The 23,885-nt window shown below is 45.4% G+C and overlaps 2 protein-coding genes across 2 annotated transcripts in view; both read right to left on the bottom strand.

The window, feature by feature from the left end:
• Positions 1 to 1,504: 1,504 nt before the first annotated feature.
• Positions 1,505 to 22,938, bottom strand: flii (FLII actin remodeling protein). The gene is made up of 31 exons (XM_060072092.1): positions 22,786 to 22,938; positions 22,034 to 22,144; positions 20,031 to 20,102; positions 19,625 to 19,705; positions 18,021 to 18,268; positions 17,733 to 17,836; positions 17,278 to 17,453; positions 16,640 to 16,797; positions 16,256 to 16,340; positions 14,652 to 14,799; positions 14,341 to 14,471; positions 14,128 to 14,235; positions 13,656 to 13,760; positions 12,929 to 13,108; positions 12,465 to 12,547; positions 12,169 to 12,243; positions 11,875 to 11,958; positions 11,342 to 11,513; positions 10,889 to 10,996; positions 9,762 to 9,953; positions 9,306 to 9,404; positions 9,025 to 9,114; positions 8,055 to 8,194; positions 7,105 to 7,351; positions 6,712 to 6,866; positions 6,082 to 6,142; positions 5,521 to 5,649; positions 5,066 to 5,172; positions 3,972 to 4,077; positions 3,763 to 3,828; positions 1,505 to 3,372 (listed from the first exon to the last, which is right to left on the bottom strand). Exons 1-31 carry the CDS (start codon positions 22,846 to 22,848, stop codon positions 3,238 to 3,240), a joined length of 3,819 nt encoding a protein of 1,272 aa, XP_059928075.1. The 5' UTR covers positions 22,849 to 22,938; the 3' UTR covers positions 1,505 to 3,237.
• The window catches only part of LOC132472686 (alpha-protein kinase 1-like), a 68,305-nt gene continuing 45,924 nt past the window's right edge, over positions 1,505 to 23,885 (bottom strand). Inside the window, exon 4 of the transcript XR_009529150.1 lies at positions 1,505 to 2,416. The gene's annotated coding sequence lies outside the window, so the exon portion shown is untranslated. The remainder of the gene's footprint in view (positions 2,417 to 23,885) is intronic.

The following is a 23,885-nucleotide window of genomic DNA, read 5'->3' as shown; positions in this document are numbered from 1 at the left end:
CTGAAAAAAAACAACAGTGTTACCCCTTAAATTTTATTTGACAAAGAGAACAGTGTTACCCCTTATGTTTTTTTTCATGACGACCAATAAAAAACAACAGTGTTACCCCTTATGTTTTTTTTCATGACGACCAAAGAAAAATGACAGTGTCACCCCTCATGTTTCATTTGATAAATATCGACAGTGTTACCCCCTATGTTTTAATTGATAAATATCGACAGTGTTACCCCTTATGTTTTTTTCATGACAACCGATAAAAAAAACGACAGTGTTACCCCTTATGTTTCATTTGATAAAAACGACAGTGTTACCCCTCATGTTTCATTTGATTAAAACGACAGTGTTACCCCTTGTGTTTTTTTTCATGACGACCTAAGAAAAACAACAGTGTTACCCCTTATGTTTTTTTTCATGACGACCAATAAAAAACAACAGTGTCACCCCTTATGTTTTTTTTCATGACGACCAATAAAAAACAACAGTGTTACCCAGGGACGCGGGAAGTGGGGGTGCTTAGGGTGCTGCAGCGGCCCCTGGCTGTAACTGCAAGTGAGAAAGTTTTCTGAACAAATCAATACTTTTTTTTATTTTTTGTATAACTTTATCATACAACATGATTTTTCATTAAATTATTGACATCCACCCTTTTTATGATATTTATCATATTATCGGTACTATGCTGATTTTACATAAGCATGTTGGTGTTCAACATCTGTTGTAGTGAACATTCTAAAACTGGTGTAAAATGTTACTGCCATATTAATAGACACGTTGAATGTTATCGTTTTGATTCTGGAATCCCGCACGTAAACTGGTTGGCAAAAAAAGAGCAAAGACGGGCGGTTCACTTGACGGAGAAACCGTCACTTTCCTCATCAGACAACTCGTAACTCTGGAGGAAAATTAAGGCTTTCTATTATTGTCACTTTCCTTTGTAAACCTTTAGAAATAACCTTCTGAATCCTTGTTATAACGCTGTGTATAATCCCGCACCGGAACAGCTTGTCGGCATGTTGTTAGTGTGTGAAATTCAGCACAGTATCAGCCGAGTTTACTCTAATTTCCACATTGTTTACTTGCTAACGTTTGTGAATAACAGTGGCTAGTTGGCAGAACTCTTTTTGCACACCAGTAGAGTGTTTATCAGAGCGGATCCCTGAATGTGACGTCACCCGTCATCTCGTCTCTGTAAACAATGGATGTTGCGCAGAATTTATTATGACGTCATTAGCCTATATAGATTCTCTCTCAGCACCCCCCCCTCGGACTGACTTCCCGCGTCCCTGGCAGTGTTTATATCATATTGTCACGTGACGAGCAACTTATCACAGAAAGCGATATCTTATCTTTACATTTACTCATTCAACATCTTTTTCTGGGTCAAAAATGATTGAACCTCTGGTCTAGCATATAACACACTTAGAATTATTATTATCAATCATGGAGTCATTTTTCTTTCCAATAGCCAATGAATAATGAAAGAAAAACCAGACGATGAAAACCAGTGACTTAAAACTTTAATTTCTTACAAAATCCATAAATAAAGCATTTGCAGGTGGCATCGGAAGCGTGTGCATGATATCTATCACACAAACAGGCATACAATTCACTGTAAAGATACTAAACAGAGTCCCTCACTTCTGTTTGAAAATGCAGTTTAGGTAAGTATGTGCCATCCTTTTTGGTTCTTGGACTGAAACTAGATAAAATGGATGCGGATAGAAGAAGCACATCATGTTCAGTTTGCTGTATGTCACACAGATTAACACCAAGCATAACCCACTGTTACCTGTACAGGTAAACTAACATTAACCAAAGACATCTGCCCACTGTGTGCACAACCATCATTATTGGAGATATGTCTGTATGATTCAGGGTGTCTCCTAAAAAAAAAAAAAAAAAAAGCCAAAAGCTTGATTCCAAAGACGGATAATATCAAAAGCTATTTCCCCAAATGATAAAACAAGCCAAGCTGATACAATACTTTAACCCATGAATTTGCTTACAGTAAACAACTGCAAAATTAATACATATCAAAAAGGCAAAATAAAAGAAAAAGCAATCACCTTTGTAACATTGTATGTATGTTGAATGTATACATGCAATGTTCATGCATACATGTTGCAAACTGATTTAATTTCTCTTGGTGATCTGATTGCACATGATTAAACAGTTCAAGGATTAGCACGATAAGGTTGACGTGGGCTTATTCAAACAGGTAATTTAAAACTGTTGAATCCAACCAAAAGGCATTGCGCAACGCTTACATGCACTGATTTTGTAAATGTGCACTAGTTATCAGACTAGAGTGGTTGCAGCAGAATGCATCTATCTATTTTCAAACCGAATTATCGGATTTTTGACTGAGTTGAGTGCCCGGGTTGAGGCATTTAATGCAGGTCTGTTTTTAGTATACCTACCACACACACACACACACACACACACACACACACACACACACACACACACCCCTCCTTACGACTCATCCAACCAATCATAGCGCTGCTCCTTGGTCAACCACTCAATAAAGAGGCAGAAAAAAAAAAAAGGAAGAAAAAACGATTATAAAACAAGTTTGCATCACAACTTCCAACTGACAAAGCCAACTCTGGATTTCCTCCCACATCGACGGCATGTAGCCCAACGAACCAGGTAAGAAAATAATAATAATGACCTCAATGTTCGACAGGCCGATATGTTCAGGGTGGTGGACACCCTTGCCGTCCCATAGACTCTAGATTAAAATATTCTGTACACTTCTAGAGCTGCTGCAAAAGCACTTCTCTACTTCAGATCAACAACTGCATTCAGGCCTGCTGCTCATGAAGTTTTTCCTTTTCCTTTCCCTCACACTACAAGCACGACCTCCATCCCTCCCACGGGTATAAATAAGCAACAAGTACGTAGACGCATTCTTTGTGTGGTTTAAAAATAAAGAAAGAAAACTGGGTTGACGTTCAAACCTTTCTTCTAACAAAACCTTTTTAAGTATAAAAATATCCGGGCAAATTTTACCTTTTTGTTTTTATTTGGCCATTTGAATGTGATTGTTGCTAACCTCATAAGTCCCCTTGAGAAGAGAGAGAGAGACACACCTGTAGCATTAGTAGAGTTGGTCTCTCTCTCTCTCCCTCTCAGGATAAATGACGCATGAGCGCTTCAAGCTAGCAGCTATACAGGGGGTGCCACAGCCTCGTCTTCCTACTGGTCGACAACAACAACATGGCGTGTTTGTCTCTAGGCGGGCGGTGTCTTGAAGGCCCCCCAGGCGTGGAAGCAGCGCGTGAAGCAGTGAGGCTCGTTGCCCTTCCGGACCAGGCGCAGCTTGCGGGGGTGCTCCGTCTCCTTGGCACGCATGTGCTGGATGTACACCTGCACAGCAGAGACGCATTGGGGTGAGTGCACACGTTGAAGACCCACGCGTACGGACACACTGCATGCAGAGCACTATATATTCTTATCCTCATTAGTGGGGAACAAGAATAGTATTTCATGTTGCCTCCTTCAATTCTTGGGTTGAAAACAGAAAAATGTTAGTTAAAATGAATATACCTTTTTTAATTCATTCATTTTAATTTTTATAATAATTATTACAAGAAAAAAAGTTCTGACTACATGCATAAATATATAATTACGGTAAAAATATTAAATTCTCCTATTCAGGTATAAAAGTCGGAGGAAAGCACCCAAGATCTTTCCGTGGTCTCTAATGGGACACGGACACGCACACACACACACACACACACACACACACACACTTACCTGGCAGGCTTTGAGACTCAGTTTGATCTCCACCTGGCTGGTCTGGGTGCCCACCCACATGTACACCTACAAAAAGAGGTGTGGAAGAACAAACAGATGGTTGGGGGTTGTATGCAAAAGACAATAGCCGGCCGTGCGTCCTACCGTCTTGGTACCCCTAGTACTGTATGTACTGTAATGTACTTGTGTTGTTCCTCATCGACACTCACCTCCTTGCCGTTGTCCAAGAGCATGATGTCATCGTCGGCGAGGTCGTCCTGGCAGAAGTCGGAGCACTTCTCAGACACAGAGAAATAGCCCTTCTCATTGGAACACCTTGGGTTGGAGCGGATAACAGAAGTTGTCATGAACTAGCTTCTATATTTCACCACTTTCCTCTCGCCTCTGTGGTGGCAAAACTAAACGGAAAGGCTGATAGCGACCGACACAACATTAGGGCTGATAGTGACCTAGACAACATCAGGGCTGATAGTGACCGACAACATCAGGGCTGATAGTGACCGACACAACATCAGGGCTGATAGTGACCAAGACAACATCAGGGCTGATAGTGACCGACACAACATCAGGGCTGATAGTGACCGACAATATTAGGGCTGATAGTGACCGACACAACATCAGGGCTGATAGCGACCGACACAACATTAGGGCTGATATAGTGACCGACACAACATCAGGGCTGATAGTGACCGACAACATTAGGGCTGATAGTGACCGACACAACATCAGGGCTTATAGTGACCGACACAACATTAGGGCTGATAGTGACCGACAACATTAGGGCTGATAGTGACCGACACAACATCAGGGCTGATAGTGACTGACACAACATCAGGGCTGATAGTGACCGACACAACATCAGGGCTGATAGTGACCGACACAACATCAGGGCTGATAGTGACCTAGACAACATCAGGGCTGATAGTGACCGACACAACATCAGGGCTGATAGTGACCGACACAACATCAGGGCTGATAGTGACCGACACAACATCAGGGCTGATATAGTGACCGACACAACATCAGGGCTGATATAGTGACCGACACAACATCAGGGCTGATATAGTGACCGACACAACATCAGGGCTGATAGTGACCGACACAACATCAGGGCTGATAGTGACCGACACAACATCAGGGCTGATATAGTGACCGACACAACATCAGGGCTGATAGTGACCTTAAGTATTTCAGGTCATGTTGATAAGTGGTATGACTGTTCTATGGTGACCGCAAGGAGCTCATCTAGGGGAACAGCTAACCAAATGTATTTTTAAGTTAGAGGAGCGAGTGTGCAGCTCACCTGAAGAGTCGAGCGTATTTCATGTAGTCTGCGTCCTCGTCGTATTGCTTCTGGGAACCAATCCCAACCCAGAAGAAGTTCTCCGGCTCCTCCCCCTCGTTAATCACCTAGCAACGACAGCCGTACACAAGAGATCACACTTTGAGCACTGGTGGAGCTACCCGTGGAACCCCCGTGTCTTCGTTCTCCCTAGCCCCTCTACGTCCCCCAGCCCTGCTCTAGCCCCCCTACAACCTCCTCCCTATCCCCTTCACTACCTCTAGCCCCCCTACACCTCCTCCCTAGCCCCCCTACTCCCTCTACCGCCGTCCTCGGCCCCCCACCCCTCTTGTAGCCCCCTCTACCCACCCCTCTACTCCTCCCCCCCCCCCTCTACCTCTGTGAATGTCTACGACCGTCCAAAGCTTTCCGCGGGGCCTCCTGCCGTCTCCACTGCGGTGATAAGGTCAGGTCACCTGTTTGCTGTAGGTGTCGTCGAACATGCTGTTCATGATGTCCTCGGCCAGCTTGGCCTCGTCGGGGTCTGCGGCGCGGCCCACCCACGTGTACACGATGCCCTGGTTGTCTGTGCTCTCAAACGGCACCTGGGAACCACCACACACACACACACACACACACACACACACACAGACACGTTTACAAAGGAAGCGGCTGCGGTTTAAAAGAAGACACGTCGTGCTTCTGGGGTGGTGGTGACTAGACTTCGGAACGCTCTTCCTTTAAGGAAAGGGGAGTCTGGACCTTTAGGCAGGCTTTTGGGGAACACTGTGCCTGTTTTCTGTTGGGATTTTTACGTTCTGAACTGTCCACCACTGTTGTAAAGTGGTGTTTGACACCTACTTGCTTCGTTGCTGTGTGTAATAACTACCATTGATGCACTTTGGTGTATCCATAGTATACGTTCTAACCTTAGTGTTGGTTGGGGTGCTGGTGCTGTGTAGCAGAGTGAGGTATATCCCTACATGTTTTCAATAGCGTAGCTGTAATTATAATGCAATGCGAGGGCCAAGCTGCACCTTGAGGATGAAGCAGAATTCTGAGTTCAGGTTGCTCGAGTCCGTTACAATCTGGATGGTCCTGAAAGACACAAGAAGATCCTCTGGTTAGTTACTGAGATGTAGGACTAGTAAGTTACGGAAGGGATTCAGACTAAGACAGCTAGTTTGTAACCAAAGTATGTGGGACTCGACTATCAAGCCCTTTTCACACATGCCGTTTCCCCTGCAATGTTCCAGAACATTTCCTGCATGGCGCCTGGACCTAGTAACATTTCCGGTACACCGCAGATACGGCTGTGTTGTGATGAAAGCGTTACGTTACCAGGAGAAAAAGGTCCGTCTGACATTAGACTCCAATGTTTAGCAAGTGAACCAATCACAAGATTCCGCTGAGGATTTATTTGAATCTGCGACTGTTTCTTAACAATATCCATATAGCTTTTTGTTTTGTTAGCAAATAAGCTTCTATTTTTTACAAGAAAGGCAGGAATTGGAAAATTCCCTTCATAATTAGTTGATCCCTAAATAGTTTGAGACTTTCAATTTGGTCAAGGTTTGTGAGATGTTTGAGACTTGACCAATATATTTTAAGATCATGAAAGGGTGTGTAGTGTGTGTAGTGTGTAGTGTGTGTGTGTAGTAAGCCACCTGGTGCAGAGTGCACTGCCATTGGTGCGGATGTGGTAGAGTGAGGGCTGGGCGGCGTCCATCTTCTGCTTCCTCTTGCCCTTGTGTATGATGAACTTCCTCTTGAAGTGAGACAGGAACTTCAGGTTCTCCTGTTGCTGGGTCATGCGCACAACCTGCAGGGAGGCAGGAGAGAGAGAGGAGGCAGGGAGGAAAGGAAGGAAAGCCAAACAATCCACAAAGACTGTTAGACATGGCTGGCAAAAGTCCCCTGTATTTAAACAGGGTGTAGACTGGATGCCTATTTCTCTTTCCAATAAAAAGTTATACTAACAGATTAACATTTTTAAAAGAAAAAAAACAATACTTGATATACAGTAAAAATAATCATGAATATACAGCAATTTTTCCTACCTCCAGCTTGCCGGGAAAGAGGCTCTCAAATTTCTTCTGCAGGGAGAAGGTGAAGGTGAGCCAGCCCATGTTGGAGGCCTGCCGGCCCTGCCAGAAGTACACCACGCACTGGAAGTCTTCCTCAGTCTGCCGCTCCTCATCGTCCTCCCCCCTCCCACCTCCTCCACCTCCACCTCCACCTCCACCTCCGCCTCCGCCCTCCTTCTTCTCCTTATCATCGTCCTCGTACTCCACCGCCACCCAGTACCTGCGAGGAAGAGGAGGCTGATGAGTAGGAGGATACGGCAAACTCTGGGCCTGTGCTGCTCCACTGCTAGAGCGCGGCATTCACACTGCCAGGGGTGTGGGCTTCAATTCCCGCTGGGTCCACGCGTTCCCACACCAAGGACATACGTGAGTCAGACCTTGTATGTAGCGTTATAACATGTTGAGGGTCGGCTCCTCTGAAGAGGCAGATCTAGCACACGCTATTGCTAGTCGTCTCAATTGCAAATTGATCCAAAAGTTGACCCGTGTGCCTTGTTACCTAAGCGGTGGTATCGTGTCGGTGAGCTTGTGTGATATTTGAACCGCTACTTGCTTTATGCACTGGTTGGTTTCAATTGACTTTAGTGAATAAATATGAATTATTTCGTAACATCTTGAATAAATGATTTGGTCTCCGTCAACTGTTCGTCTTTTCAAGGACATCTTGCAGGTTGAAGTTAGCCTTTAGCAGGTTTTTTTTATTAACCATCTGAATCATTAGGGGCGTAGTTGCCTGGTTTAGGAACTCGCACCGGCAACAGCAACAGCCATGTCTGTTGGGCTGAAACAAGCATGAAGTCATTAACCTTTCTGCTATTCACACACACACACACACACACACACACACACACACACACACACACACACACACACACACACACACACACACACACACACACACACACACACACACACACACTTACCTGCAGAGGAAGACGTAGCAGTCTTGCGTGTTGAAGTGTCCAAACTCCTCTTCTGGCAGACGGGCGAACTTCTTGCCCTCCAACACGAAGCCCTCCATCCCGTCCAGGTCCTCGTTCCACTCCTCCATCATGGGCTCCGCCTGACGGAGGGAGAGAGGGAGTTATCCCACGGCCCAGTGACGAATGTTGACGACCAGATAAACAGCTGTCAGACCAGACCCCGCCTCTGTGTGTGTGTAGATGTTTTTACACTGCAAAAATATGCCCGTCTTATGCGCGCCTTTTTCCCGGCATGGTCCGCGCGGTAATTTGCCTGCTTGAGCTAGCACCTCAATCTACCCTCCCGGACCCAATACACATTTGCGCTTTCATTTGATGTAAACGCTATTAGACGCCTCCGCGGTTGCAGGAGGGGGGGGGGGGGGGGGGGGGGGTGTGTTGCTACGCTGTCTCTACAACAGAGACAGCGCAGCGATATCAACATAAGTAGTTCTAACTGGAGGGAGGGGGAATCCGCGAGCTGCTGACCATCATGGGAGAGAAGGTTAGGCAGTCACATTAAACGAAGACGATGAAAGATGGTGCAAGCTACAAGAAAGACGCAGAGGAACGTTCCTTTATTACGAGGCCTTTGTGGGGATAAAAAAAACAAGTGGTCAGCAAAATAAAGAATATGTTGGCGTTTTTGCACTTGTAAATAGTTAATCGCGTTTGTAACCTACACTCAGATGTGAACTCATTCTCGCATGTGGGTGTCTTCATTCATAAAAACATATAAACATTCGGGAGCATGCAAATGATTCTAAAGAGGTCTAGACTCTCTTCTCCAGTGAACCAAGAAAGCCGGCGCTGTGAAGAACGTGGGATTTTATCCCCCTCTGTTTCACACGGGCAAGACGGTCAAATTGCCGGGCGTGCCAAGCCGCGACCGAACCGGCATGGCAGTGTAAAAAGGCCTTGTGTGACCTACCTCTGTGAGGGGCATGGGGGGTTGCCTGGGGAGGAAGAGGGCCGTGAGGTCAGCCTTCATCTGGTCCTTCTGCTCCGCATCCTTCTTCACCTGTGTGTGTGTGTGTGTGTGTGTGTGTGTGTGTGTGTGTGTGTGTGTGTGTGTGTGTGTGTGTGTGTGTGTGTGTGTGTGTGTGTGAGACAAAAAGTGGCAGATGAGCAAGACACATCTTTCCCATTTTGGAATAGGTTGTAAAGTTGCATGCGAGTGGGTCAGTGTGCACACAACGCACGAACATTCACCTTGCCCTGTAGGTTGCCGCCCTGCTGGACGGTCTCGGCGGCTCTGGTGTAATCCACCTTCAGCACGTCATCCCAGTTCTTAAACTTGGACTTGTACACCTAGGGAGAGACAGAGAGGCACTCAGAGGCTCACACAAAAGGTCACGATTTTAAAGTCATCATAAAAATGGACAACAAATGTCAACATCAATCACAGTACAGCATAAAGCATGTCTAGATAACGCGTAGCAAATAAAAAATATATAGAAGATCAAATAAAAGTATCAGCAACAAGTATAAAACAAATTATATAAATTAAAGTCAGACCGAGAATGTGGTGAAGAAGCCCAATCAAAACAAGTACAGCCTTCCTATTCACAACAACACCCACTGCCCCCCGCTGGGTGAGCCCCCCGCTGGGTGAGCCCCCCGCTGGGTGAGCCCCCCGCTGGGTGTGCCCCCCTGAGCTCCACACACCTGGCACTCGGTGCCCTCCAGGTTGCGGGTGACGAGGGCGTGCTTGGGCCGGTGCAGCATGGAGCAGATCTCCTGGCCCAGCTTGAGGGCCGCCGCCCGGACCAGCCGGGGGGACTTCCTCCCGATCCAGATGAACACGTCGGACCAGCAGTCCAGGATGTACACCCCCTTAGTGTCCAGCAGGGACTGCAGCTGGAGGGGGGGAGAGTGAGAAAGGGAGGGAGACAGAGAGGGAGACAGAGACACACAGAGAGACACAGAGTAACACAGAGAGACATACAGGGAGACAGAGAGACACACAGAGACAGAGAGAGGCAGAGAGAGAGACACACAGAGAGACAGAGAGAGTAACACAGAGAGACACACAGAGAGACACACGAGAGAGAGAGAGACACACAGAGACAGAGAGACACACAGAGACAGAGAGAGAGACACACAGAGACAGAGAGACACACGAGAGAGAGAGAGACACACAGAGACAGAGAGACACACAGAGACAGAGAGGGAGACAGAGAGACGAACAGAGAGACACACGAGAGAGAGAGACACACAGAGACAGAGAGACACACGAGAGAGAGAGAGACACACAGAGACAGAGAGACACACAGAGACAGAGAGGGAGACAGAGAGACGAACAGAGAGACACACGAGAGAGAGACACAGAGAGACAGAGAGGGAGACAGAGAGACGAACAGAGAGACACACGAGAGAGAGAGACACAGAGAGACACACACAGAGACAGAGAGGGAGACAGTGAGACGAACAGAGAGACGCACAGAGAGACACACGAGAGAGAGAGAGAGAGAGAGAGAGAAAGAGAGAGACACACACACACAGAGTGACACACAGAGAGACACACACAGAGAGACACACACAGAGAGACACACAGAGACACAGAGAGACACACAGAGAGGGAGACAGAGAGACACACAGAGAGACAGAGAGAGAGAGACACACAGAGAGACAGAGAGAGAGAGACACACAGAGAGACAGAGAGAGAGAGACACACAGAGAGAGAGAGAGAGACACACAGAGATGTAAAGAGCGTCAGAAACAGGTAGTGTTGAAGAGAACTCCCTTCACTTGGTGGGTGAATGATGGTGCTCTAGCTTCAGAAGCTCCCTTACCAGTCGGAGGTCGGGCATGATGTCCAGTTTGACCTTGCTGTCCTTGTGCTCTACAGACAGCTTGTAGTTAATCTGAGGTAGCTCCAGGTAGCCCAAGCCCAGGCCCACCTGCACACACACAAGAATACATCACCACACATGAATACGGTACACAATGGTCCCAGAGCCTGTCTACTTAAATCAACTGAAGCTGCTCCACCGACCATGGAAGCCCCACGGCCATCACTCAGCTCCCTCTAGTTTTGCATTTCAGGCAGAATTTGGAAGAAATGCCAAGAGACTGTGAGCCTTTTAAATGAATCATAAATATTGACAGTATATTTTTTCTTATACAATGCTTATCATTTTACTAATGCTCTCATCACAATTGTCTGTTCCTGCAAAAGACCGATAAACAAAGTAAAAAAAAAAATTAACATTGGCCCTTTGTCCCATCATGGCAGTGGGTCGTACCTTGTAGAGTTTGGGTCTGACGGGGGAGAAGTCATCCGGGACGTGTTTCTTGATCTCCTCCGGCTGGCCACCGAGGGCCTCCCAGAAGCCTGCGGGCTCCTGGCTCTGCCCCAGTGTGGTGATCTCTGCTTTGCTCTTCCGCTCGTTCTTGTTGATCTTCTCCGCAAACAGCCTGGGCACAAACAAGCACACTCCCACTTTAATCATTTGTGCTGCTTCTGCTCAATGTCCAATATTAATTCATCCTTTCATTGTAGTGGTTTTTCTGTTAACAAGTGGCAGTGGGATAGCCAAGTCTCCCAGTTGAAAGGTACTGGGTTCGATCTCCATTGGCCTCGTGCAAGATGCCCTGACCTTTAATGACATGTCTCTGAATTCCCTGTGAATCTCTAGCGATGAAAGTGTTTGCAAAACGGATCAATAGTAAAACATCTAGATTCAATACCCAGTCCCAACCACAACAAAGCACCCAACCAAACTGCCACCCACAGATGATAAAGTGAGTGTACGTGCAGGTGTTCTTCTTTCTTTACCTGGCTTTGGTGGTCCCACTGAGTGTGGCGTTGCTCCCCCTCCACACGAAGATTTCTAGGCCCGTGTCCAACAGGAAGACAAACCTACCGCAGTGAGAGGAAAGGAGAAAGTGAGAGGGTTGCTATGGCAACACAGAATATATGGAGATGAGAGTATGGGTGTATGCAACACACATACTCTCATCTACAAAATATCCTCTTGGGGGGACAGTGAAATATTTTTCCTTGTGCATGTGGGATGTGTATGCAACAAATTATGTGCGATGCTGAAGTGAGTGAGTGAGTGAGTCTCACCGTGGGTCAAGAGATGATCCTTTTAGTGGCACAGACTCCAGACGGATATTCCTCTTGCCATAAACCCTGTATAACCTGTTAATAACAGAATGATAGAGACACAATGAGGTACAGCATGACAAGTATCACAGTAGACCCATTACCCAAACTAGTTTTGCTATCTAATACCATCTAACTATTGACCATGGAACCTGGTTTGTATGTAAACTTCGAGTTGAAAATAGTATCTTCAGCAATGCACTTCCCAATACAGATAAATTCCAATAGAAAAATTCCAACCGCAGGTATTGTCTTACTTGACAGGATAGTTTGTGTCCTCCACCGTGTAGAAGCCACTGGCCGTTCCTCCCTCAATGTAGGAGATCTCATTATCAAACACCTACACACACAAAAATGAGTTTGAAACTTGCTCCCGATTGCATTGATATCCATTTTGACACGCATTTCATTGATATGTGACAACGATGAAGCTCACAGATAGGCCTTCGAAACTATTCTGATCACTCTAGATCAGTCGTGATCCCCTTTAAACGGTCTAACAAAACCCCCAAAATGGAAGGACATATGGATGGTTTCAATGTGATCAAGGCCGGACTGAACTGTGTAGAACATGCGAAGTGGAGGCTCGCCTGAGGCTACCCTCGGAAGTCCCTATGTCCCATACCAGACCCCTATTAATATGAAGAGACGGATGCCTTGGGCCTCCCAGTGTGTATGCGTTTGTACGAGCATGTGATGCGTGTGTTTCTACTGCACGCACCGCGCTGAACTCCTCGCTCTCGTCGCCCATCTCCTCCCGGATGGTCCGGCACTCAGCGCCCAGGAAGTTGCGCAGGTTGACAGCGTGGATGGCGGAGCCCGCCTTCTTGTCCAGCGTGGCCTCCTGGCCGATCCAGTAGAAGATGTGCCAGTTCAGGGCGCCGTTGTCGTCCAGGAACGTCTGCACCGGGGGAGGGGGAGGTTAGAAGAATGTACTCATCCCTGTGTGAGGGCTGTAATAACGGTAGTAGCAGCCGTTGCCCTAGTAAAAGTATTAGTAACAGCATAGTAGTCATTTTAGCAATATTATTAGTGATGGGATGAGCATCAGTCCCATTGGCTATTAGAAGCCCATAGCATTCATTCTAAAGAGTGGGATTTCACAGAGCCTTTTGAGGTAAACATCTTTTGTACAAAGGTGTCCTGAACAAGATGTAACTAGGTTCTCCTGGCATTCTTAGCAGTAAGTCTGGTCCTGGCAGTGTCAATAGTAGCGATATTAGCAAGAGGCTGCCATTGTCATTGAATGCTTTTTGTATTAGCATATGCGGTAACAACACTGTAGCAGCGCAATTTGCAGTTCGATTAGAACTAGCAGCACCAGGGGTGGCACTCTTATCACATGCTCCAAGCATTTCCAGGAATAACAGCAGTAATAGCATTAGCCGTATTATTAGCAGTTAGCACGTGCAGCGACAATGTTGTAATGTTATCATTTCTTGGGATACCTTGAGGACAATGTAGCAGTCGGCCTCGTAGAATTTTCCATGAAGAGCTTCATCCACAGGCATGGGTATAAAGTTCTCTATCTGCCACACGGTCACACCTGGGATCTATTTAGAGGAGAGACAGATGGAGACATCATCACAGCACACTCATGTTGCTACTCAAACTCACTGCTATAGAGCCTTTATAGGGCCTTGAAACAACACAACTGTTATACCAAAATATGACCAAATACGAATCCACTTATTTTTTTACATGCAAGCATCCTAACTCATGATGCCCAACTTCAATCAACTCTTAAGATGTTTAAAGATGTTTAAAGAATGATGCAAGTCATGTTGAATAAAAGTATCCCTAGAGATATAACTATTGTGCACTCTTCTTGTCTTATTTTATTTCCTCTCTTCCTATAGCTACTGAGATTTTCTTTTTTGGAAAACTCATTGCAGATTTCGATAAAATCCCAGTCCGTACATGTCCAACGTCCTCCGGGAAGAACTCGGAGTAATCCAGATGAGATTTCTCCAAACTCTTGTCCCATCGTCGCGTCTTCAGGTCACCATACTTTGCGTCTCCGTTCTCCTGTTGGAAACAAGGGGAGAAAAAGAACCGCGCTTTTATCCAACCCATTAACCCCTACCTAGCTGTGAGCTGCACACCCACTAGATGAGCACATGGGCTCATTACCTCTTGGTTCTTCTTGTCGTGGGCCACGTCGCTCATGCCCTTCAGCACCTGCTTGGCCTGGTCGTCCTGGGACGAGTCCTTCCTTCTCCTCAGCCTCATCTTTCTCGCCATGGGGTCGCGAGGGCTGGCGCCTGGGGAGGGGGGTCAAGTGTTGGTTATTTTAATGTTTGAAGTCACACACACACACACACACACACACACACACACACACACACACACACACACACACACACACACACACACACACACACACACACACACACACACACACACACACACACACACACACACACACACACACACACACACACCTCCTCCGGCCGCAGCTATGGTAGCGGGCGAGGCTCCAGCCAGCCTGAGCTGGTTCTGCAGGGAGAAGTCGATGTTGTAGAACTCAGCCGAGCGGTCCACGGGCTTAGGAGGCATCACCAGGTTTGGGTTCTCCCGCACGTCCAGGATCTAACGAGACAGAGAGTGGATCCATGACGCTTGACAGGATGCATCCGAATATCAGCAGCTCGTAACGGCACTTGTGGACGACAGTAATGTGATTATGCTAAATAAAGTCTGAGTTGATGTTTATAAGCGTTTTCCTCTGTGTGTGAGAGTGAGACGGTGAGAGAGCGACAGACAGACTGGAACCAACCATGCTCAAATCAAGACACATAATGGACAAAAGCATTCATCAGAGGAAAGCCACAAGTCCGAGTTCATTGTGATGACTGTTACTTTGTATACTGTATTCAAGTCACTGTTTACTAGCCCTGCTGCAGTAATGTAATAAATGTACGTAAACATTGTACATCAATGATGTTACATCACAGCCCATGTCTTAAGTGTTTTTTATACTAAATATATATAACGCTTACAAAGAAGCTATCAAATCAATAGTAAACGCAGATCAGGGCTGTACGGTATGGACTACAATTTATATCACAATATGATTTGAGCCATGGACGGTAAAAGTATTATATCACATTATGTTCATTTTATCTTCTAATTTGTATATAAATGCTTCTGAAGGGTTATCAGCCAATCGGCGTTAACTCCCTGCAGTCCAGAGTGAATCGCAGCAGGAGGTATATATCTAAATAATATAATATTATATCTTAAAGACTGTGTCGGGTTCTCGGACGTCTCTGGTACTTCTACAACAAGTAAAGACTCGTAGTGCGGGTTATCTTGGCCATGGTGTAGAAGGAATTGGGGTAAAAGAAACTTGATTCTCTGAAGTCCAGATTGAATCGCGACTTCAGATTGATGTGGAAGGACCAGAGACGCCGGAGAACCTGACGCAGTCTTTGATTCACAATATCATCAGGAGGCGCACACATCTTTTGGCCGTGATATGATGTATAATAGATTTGTATTTATTATATTATTTAGATATCTATCTCCAGGACTCCCGCCGGAGCTCCCGGAGTGTTTTAGAATATCTTATAGAACACGGCCAAAAGCTGTGTGCGCCTCCGGGTGATATTATAAATAAACGAGTGCGTCTCTGGTACTATGTCATTGCTTCTTTAGCGCTTGTTAAGTAAAAAAAAATATAGATGAAAAAGAAAGCACTCATCCACCGGTCACACGGTAACGTCAAAATCCATACCGTAACGCAAATACACACCGGTGTACTCTCTATACCGTTCATACCGTACAGCCCTAACGCAGAGTAGTGAGAAGTTGCGAGAAGTGGGAAAGCACAGTTAGGGGGTAAGGGCGTGATGGCTGGATTGATGGTGATGAGGGCGGAGGTTGGGTGGTGGTACGGATGGTGGAGATGGGTAGGATGGATCGGGGTGATGCTTGCTGTGGGGGAGGTTGGGTTGGGGTGTTGAGTGTGGGGGCCGATGGGGATGGTGGAAGTAGGACTGCAGCAGCGGTGGGAGGGGGGGTGGTGGAGGTAGGATTGGTTTACCTCTAGGTCAGTGAGGAAGTGGACGGCTTCAGGTAACGTGACCAGTCGGTTCTTGTTGAGCACCAGCTTCTTCAGCTTACCACACCTACAAAATAAATACATCACACTTGGCATTACTAAGATTTTCCCTGTGCATGCCTGCTCCTTGTCAGACAACTGCGTTTAAAATGTACCACTCAGGTTGCAGCTTTTTTATTGTGTAATCGAGCAATCAACCAATTATCTTTAATATAGGCTGGAAGCACATCGATTACCATATCAATTATTGAGTTAATATCTTAAATCTTTGTTCAGGCATAGTGTGTGTGTGTGTGTGTGTGTGTGTGTGTGTGTGTGTGTGTGTGTGTGTGTGTGTGTGTGTGTGTGCGCGCATGCGTGTCCCACCTGCATAGCCCCTCAGGGATGAGCTCCAGGTTGTTGTTGGCAGCCATAAACTCTGTGAGGCTGACCAGCTTTCCCACTCCAGACGGAACCCCATCAAAATCCAGCTTGTTAGAGTTCACATACAGCTTCTTCAGCTTGGACAGCTTGCAAATGGCCGACTGAATGGCGAAGTGAAGAAACAACAAGAATTTAAAATGATTTTTTTGTCAGGGTCGACCAAAGCATCACAAAAAATGAATCTATTTGTTCTATCTCTATTGGCCAGGGATCAGGGTTTGCGGATTAGGGGTCTTAAATGTTGACAGGAGAGAAGTGCGGGGGACAGAAGGGGGTTAAGGCACAGATATACTTAAAACTAAATAAAAATGGGCTTGTTCACATTGTGCTGTCAACAGATGTCAGACACGCCGATTTCAACAAGAGAACAATGCAGGCACTGTGAATTATGGGCTGTTTGGCCGTGAACCTGCCATTTTGTCTGTGCAAAAAAGTAAATAGCTACTTTCTAATTCTAAGTATATACTTCAATCTTAAAATTAAAGCATTACTTTAATTCTAAGTATAACCTTTAGGGCTATGATATAATATGAATGGGGGGAGGGGGGGGGGGGTTTGTGCATGCTGGTGCTGGTTCTTACAGGCAATGAGGTGAGCTGGTTGCGGCTGAGGTTGAGCGTCTCCAGCTGGGTCCACTGGTCGATGCAGAGGGACAGCTCCGTGATCTGGTTGCCGCTCAGGTTGAGCCTCTTCAGGCTGCCCAACGTGTACAGGCACTCGGGCACCCGGCTCAGGTCGTTGCAGGAAAGGTCCACGTCTGGCAGAACGCAGCAGAGAGACAGCAAGGAGAGGAGAGTGGGTGTGAGAGGGAGGGAAGGGCTCAAGGGAGAGGTGCTGTGGGGGCTCATAAAGGATATCTACATGGCAATGTCAGCATACAACTCGTACTGGCACGTTGGCTGAGTACTAATCACATGAATTTTGCAAAATGTAGCCCATACTGGCAACCCCGCACGTTGTTTATCCAAAATGGATGTGTACAACACAACTTGTTAATAAAAACAACATTTGAGCGTGTTTGTGTGTGCGTGTGTACCTGATAGGTGTGTGAGGCCCTCCAGACTGGTGGGCATGTTGCTCTGGGTCCTCTGGGTGTTTCGCAGGTGGAGGGTCTGTAGAGCAACCATGGCAGGCAGCTGGCTACTCACACACACACGCACACACACACACACACACACGTCAGAAATCTCTTCATGTCGAGGGACCCGTCTAGTTGTTGTTGTTGTTTCTTTCTGGCTCAGAATCACAAATGAAAATGTGCTCAATGCCTATACTTTCGTTCGTCCACAAAAACTATTTCAGACAGGAGGACCACTTTGTTTACCGTAGCTGGGCATGCATGAGCGGGTTGTTGTTGAGGACGAGCGTCTGGAGGTGCACCAGGCGCCTCATCTGTGGTGGCAGGCTGTCCAGCTTGTTGTCTCCCAGGTCCAGGTACAGCAGGTCGGTCAGGTTGATGAACAGCTGATTGGGGATGGCCTCCATGGCGTTGTGACTCAGATTGAGCACCAGCATGTTCCTGCTGTTCTCCAGGTCCCGGGGAACCTCCGTCAGCTGGTTGAAGCTCAAGTCCTGGTGGGGGGTTGGAGCGGAGAAGTAGGTGAAGGGTGTAGGGTGGGCAGAGTTTTGCGACATGAGCCAATATGGAGACGATACAATAAGGAACGTGTAGCAACGGCCACGCCGGGCGCCATCTTGTGAGACAGAACCAACAGCAACCTATAAACATGGTGCGTTCAACCCCAAAATCAGAAGAGTAATGACAACTTCACATTCACTCTATAGCGTGGCTATCAAGTTCAAGGCACACTTTCAAGTACTAAATCAAGTCTTGATGTTGACTAAAACGGTATGTGTGGTACATCATAATTCTCAAAAACCAAAATTATGCAATTTGCTCAAGGATGCTACAGGTAGACTTTGGCCATTGGGTTCGAGGCCAGAACCATATATATATACGGACAAAGGTTCATTTGAAAAAAAAGAAAAAAGAGGAAGAAGCACACAAATAGTTTCCTTTCAAACCATGCCATTTCAGGGCTAGCAACAGCTAATCTGTCAAGTAACTTCAACCACCCTTCCTCTCAATAAAACAGGAAACAGCTTCAACATGCCGATGGAAGAAAGGGTTTTCTTTCCATCAGTAAGGAGTATCTTAGTCTTTGAAATTGCGCTAATCTGTAGCTACGCAATGCAAACATATAACTTGTCTTGTATTATCATGATCTTAAAAACTATACCAGAACACTTGAGGAAAACCAGTTATGCAGACATCATGTTTAGGTCCTGAACGATAACATTCACGCTAAACATCTGACCACCATGGTTGAAATTGGGAAAGTGTCCTCTTTATGAGTTACACGTTGCCACGGCAACAGTGCACCACTTAAACACGCTGCTAATATGTTTAAAGCAAATCAGCTATGACAGTCAGAGGGCGACTACAGGCATGACACTGCTAAGAGAGGCTAGAAACAGGGAAGCTATTTTACCAGCACTGAGAGATGTGATAAGGCTGCAACTAACACTTATTTTAGTAGTCGTAAAACGATAATTAGTTTGGCTACTCATGCAGGCTAGAAAATTTTAGAAATAATCGCAAGAGTCCGAAGTGGTGTCTTGATGCCGGAATCAGACTACACGATATCAACCCAGTTTGGACTCCATTTTTCTTTGCAGACAATATTTCAGCGTTGCAAGAAATAATGAACATTAAGAATAATAATAATAATAGCAAAGTGACAGCCCATACTGTCCTCTTTGTGATACAGAGGAGTTCTCAATATTTTTTTCTTGATTTTTATTTTTAAGACTGCCAAGCAAACAGGAGCAAGCAAAAGCTTAAGAGAAAGAAGCTTTAGAGACATCAACGAGAAGCTAGCAACAGCTAACAGAAGATAGAGAGATTGCTAATAGCAGTTAGCGTACCAGCACTGATAGGTCATCCAGCTGGAAGATGTCATCGGGAACCCCAGAGTTTTTCAAGTTGTTGGCTCTGGCGACCACTGCCTGCACACAGAGAACACCATAGAACCCTTCTTTAGCATAAGGTCGATCAGTTAAACAACGATTTTAGCAGGCATTTCATTATTTTTCCAAAAAGTAACCGTTGTTTGAGTGACAATAAAGACAAAAATAAAGAATTAAAATAAAGAAAGAAAGAAAAAGCTTTTTTTTTTACTCTGTCTAAAACAAGGGAGGGATTTCCTCCCTTAATGAAAATGTGGACGATGTTGCCTTGTTGTGTGTGTGTGTGTGTGTGTGTGTGTGTGTGTGTGTGTGTGTGTGTGTGTGTGTGTGTGTGTGTGTGTGTGTGTGTGACTGTTTGGGTTACCCTCAAATTGGGCAGGCTGGAAAGTTCTCCATGTAATGTTGTCAGGCTGTTGTGGCTCACAGACAGATGTTCCTAGAGAGAAAAAAGTAATAGTTAAGGTGAGGGTAACTGCAGAGACACAAAACACAACCACCTCATCTCCATGCCCTCCATGGTTTTGCCACGCATTATTGAGGAATTGACACATCGGATGTAAAACACTAAAGGCAATGTCCACACTAATTTGGAGACATTTTAAAAGTCATTTTTTATCTCCATCTGGGACTATCGCTCACATTTCATTGTTTTACTCCATCCGAAGCAAAGATTTAAAAAAATATATCCTATTTTGTCTTAGCTTGCATTGAAGGGAACTGGAACAACAATAAGAAAGTAGTAGATCATAAAGAGAAAATTATCACATAATATTGTGACCATATAGATACTAAGCAGCCGGTCGAAATAGTCTGGACATGCAAATGATAGATGAAATGAACAGAAACTCTGACTGAAACGGGGAAACCACTGTTAATGTGAATGAAAAGGGCTTTGAAAATGCTGTAGAAATGAAAACAGTGTGACACAGTATGACACGTCACATTTTACCCTTTTCAAGGGTCCTAACTCATTACCATGGCTTTTGGATTAGATCATCCTATCAGGTGTGTGTGTGTGATTGTTGACAATAACAGAAATGTGTGAAACCCACAACATGACCCCAAAGTAAGTGAATGTGAACCACTGTATCTCTCACAGGGGTCATTTGCTTGGTTTGTTGGGTGCTAAAGTTGAACGGCTGAATATGTCTCAATATGGAATATTGCAAGTTTACCTCAAGGGTAAAAAGTATAAAGCTTCAAAATCATTGTTTTTGTAACCATGTAAACTTTGTATTTTCCCTTTTTCATATGATGTCCTTTTCTTTACAGTTCCCTCTGCTTCCTTTTCACTGATCAGACCTTTTCCATCTGTGGGTTTACACTGCCAGCTCTCTCATTTGCACTGCCAAACTATTTGTTCGCAGTGCCGACACAAACCTTCCTCCTATGCAGGTTTTTATTGCATGGATGCGTCCCTATTGGTCAATGAGTGGATGAGTGACAGCTCAGTAGCCAGGACATTGTTCAGTGCAGCAAGGGCAAGTTCCGGTTTTCTCAACAGCACAGAAATACTGTTAAGGCCCCGGACACACCAAACAACATCATAGAAGGTAGCCGAGTGTCTTGGCCAAAATGTGCACTTCAACACACCGCTTTGACTACTGCCAACAGCCAACAAGCACGTGCTTTCTGCACCTGTGTGAGAGGAAATAACTCTTCCTACCAGCAGGAGGCTTTATATATATATACATGATACGATTGGGGGGGGGGGGGGGGGGGGCTTGGGTAGAGATGTTCCTGCGTTGTCTAGAAAGAGACAACGCAGCGATATCAACATGAGTAGTTCTAGCTGGAGAAGGGCATGTGTTCATTCTATTGAGGTCTACGCAATACAACTGTATAGCCCTATGTTGTTATTTTAATTGGCATTCACTATTTTCCTCATATTCATGTGCTGAAGAGAGTGACCTGGTTGCGTGTGCTTGCGTGTGAGTGCGTGTGTCTGTTGGGTTATCTGGATTATATAGGCTGTAGCAAGCAAGTGATAACCTGATAACCAGATAAGACGGTGAAAACCGCGAGCTGCTGACCATCATGGGAGAGGTGATGCAGGCGCATTAAACAAAGACGTGGAGAGACGGTGCGATAGACGAGAAAGAGACGCAGAGGAACTTCCCTTACGAGAAGCCGCGACCGAACCGGCTGGGCAGTGTAAAAAAGGAAGACGCATGTTGGGAGGCAGTAGCGTGAATACTGTTGGGGATATTTCAGTCTTCATGTGACATTGGTGGGGACACGTCCTTAGGTCCCCGCGCAAATCGACGCCCTCGCTCGCCGCATCTACTGCTATGACACAGGTCCTCTGGTTCGGAGAATGAGGGACTGCTGCCAGTGCTCAGCTATCTCCTGTATAAAACTACTCACCAGCTTCTGCAGAGAGGCCAGCTCCTCCGGGAGATAGCACAGTCCAGTGCGGTTCAGCTTCAGCCATCGCAGGCTGCTCATAGACTTGACATGTTCTGGGAAATAACCACCCTGTGGGAGCAAAGGAGGGAGAGCATCAATAAGAGGTTGTTAGAAACTACTCCATAAGGGTCAACTAAGAACCCTGCACTCATGCTATTCTGTCGCCTGAATTCCTCCCTAGTCTATGCCAGCTGTCATACGGCCAGACAAACTGCTTTCCTTATCACCAAGCCTGGCTGCCAAAAGTAGACTAAAGTAGGTTATGAGATACATACTAGCCGAACGTTCTCCCCTAAACAGCTGTAATGACGTGATGATCTGATTGTGAATGGAAATAGACTACTTGTCTCGCAATGGTCTCATATTAACTCAGCCACATTAACACTTAGGGCGATGGAACTTGTTGTGAGAGTGTCAGCCAAGTAAAGCTTTGTCCACAGGTCCAGACTGTTATACCCAATGGAGAGACTGCGTCAAATCGAAGGCAACTTTCAAAACCTGAAATCGAACATTTCAACCCACGATTATGACGTCAACATGTGACCCAGTCGATTTGGGCCATGTAATGTATGACAACTGGCTAACGCCCAAAGCTAGTGAGCTAAACTCTTAGCATGGGCTAGCGTCGGTGAAGTGCGCTACCTGGCACACTTGGCTACTAAGCTAAACCATTCGATTTATAATAAGTAAACAGAGCCCGGTCCGCTTACTTTGAAGTCGTTTCCACTGAGGTCCACTCCCCTTATGAAGGGGAGAACTCCGGTGGAAGCCATTTCTGGTGTGTAGGTTAGCTTGGCTATGTCGTACTGTCTCACTGGTCTATTTTGGTCTGCCACTGGTGGGATGGGCTGACGTCAAACACGCAACACTGCGCCTGCGCCAATGACCGAACCCAGACTTCCTTATTTTATTTTTACAAATTGAAATTTGATTGATTCAAAAGCAAAAATAAATAAACTGTCCCTGCTTTCAATTAATTTAAATTAATGTATGCAATCAATTACGACCGTTTCCATTCCTCTAGTTCCCACGATGGATGTATAGCCTAGCTATAATAAGCATTTCCTTATTATAGTCTACTACATAAATAACGTTAGGCTATACATAATATCTATGCAACATTTTTTTGTCATCAACATTCAGAGCAGCAACAACACATAATTTCTGTTTATTTTTCCAAGGTATTTTATTCTTATACCCTTTGTATTGTTTGCATCCATTTTTTAAATCGTATTCGTGCCCCATCGAAGTTCTTCATTGTTGTCTTATCCACTGGTTTGCATATCTTGCGTTTGTGTGTTTATTATGAATTAATTAATTAATTAATTATATGTTCTTCTTCTTATTCTTATTTATTACGGCCATGGAGCATCACCGCCACATACTGGTCTGTTGCATGAACTGAATTCCTGGCCCTCAAACCTAATAACCCCGTGCATTAAAGAAATTTCGCAAGAAACGATTTCCATTATACGATGTTGTCAGTTATACCCCTCTAATATATGGGAGGCCGTTTGTAAACTTTTGCTGCTGAAAAACGTGCATCACTTGTTCCAGATTTGTCTCGAGCTTTGCTTCATCTTTTCGCAGATATGGAAAATAAACATCCCTCCAAACTGCAATACAATTTCACTTCCCCCTGAAATTAGAACCATAAAAATCTTAAGTCTAAATATAGGCCTACATTCTAAATCTAAATCTACATTGTATGTATAAATATAAATCCTAAATAGAAATGCTTAATCTGAAGCTAAATCGTAGTTTATATATAGGCCTATAAATCAAAATCCTAAATCGATATCGAAGATCT

This window comes from Gadus macrocephalus, chromosome 2 (genome assembly GCF_031168955.1).
Source record: "Gadus macrocephalus chromosome 2, ASM3116895v1".
Lineage (NCBI taxonomy): Eukaryota > Metazoa > Chordata > Actinopteri > Gadiformes > Gadidae > Gadus > Gadus macrocephalus.
This window is presented reverse-complemented; position numbering and strand designations above follow the sequence as displayed.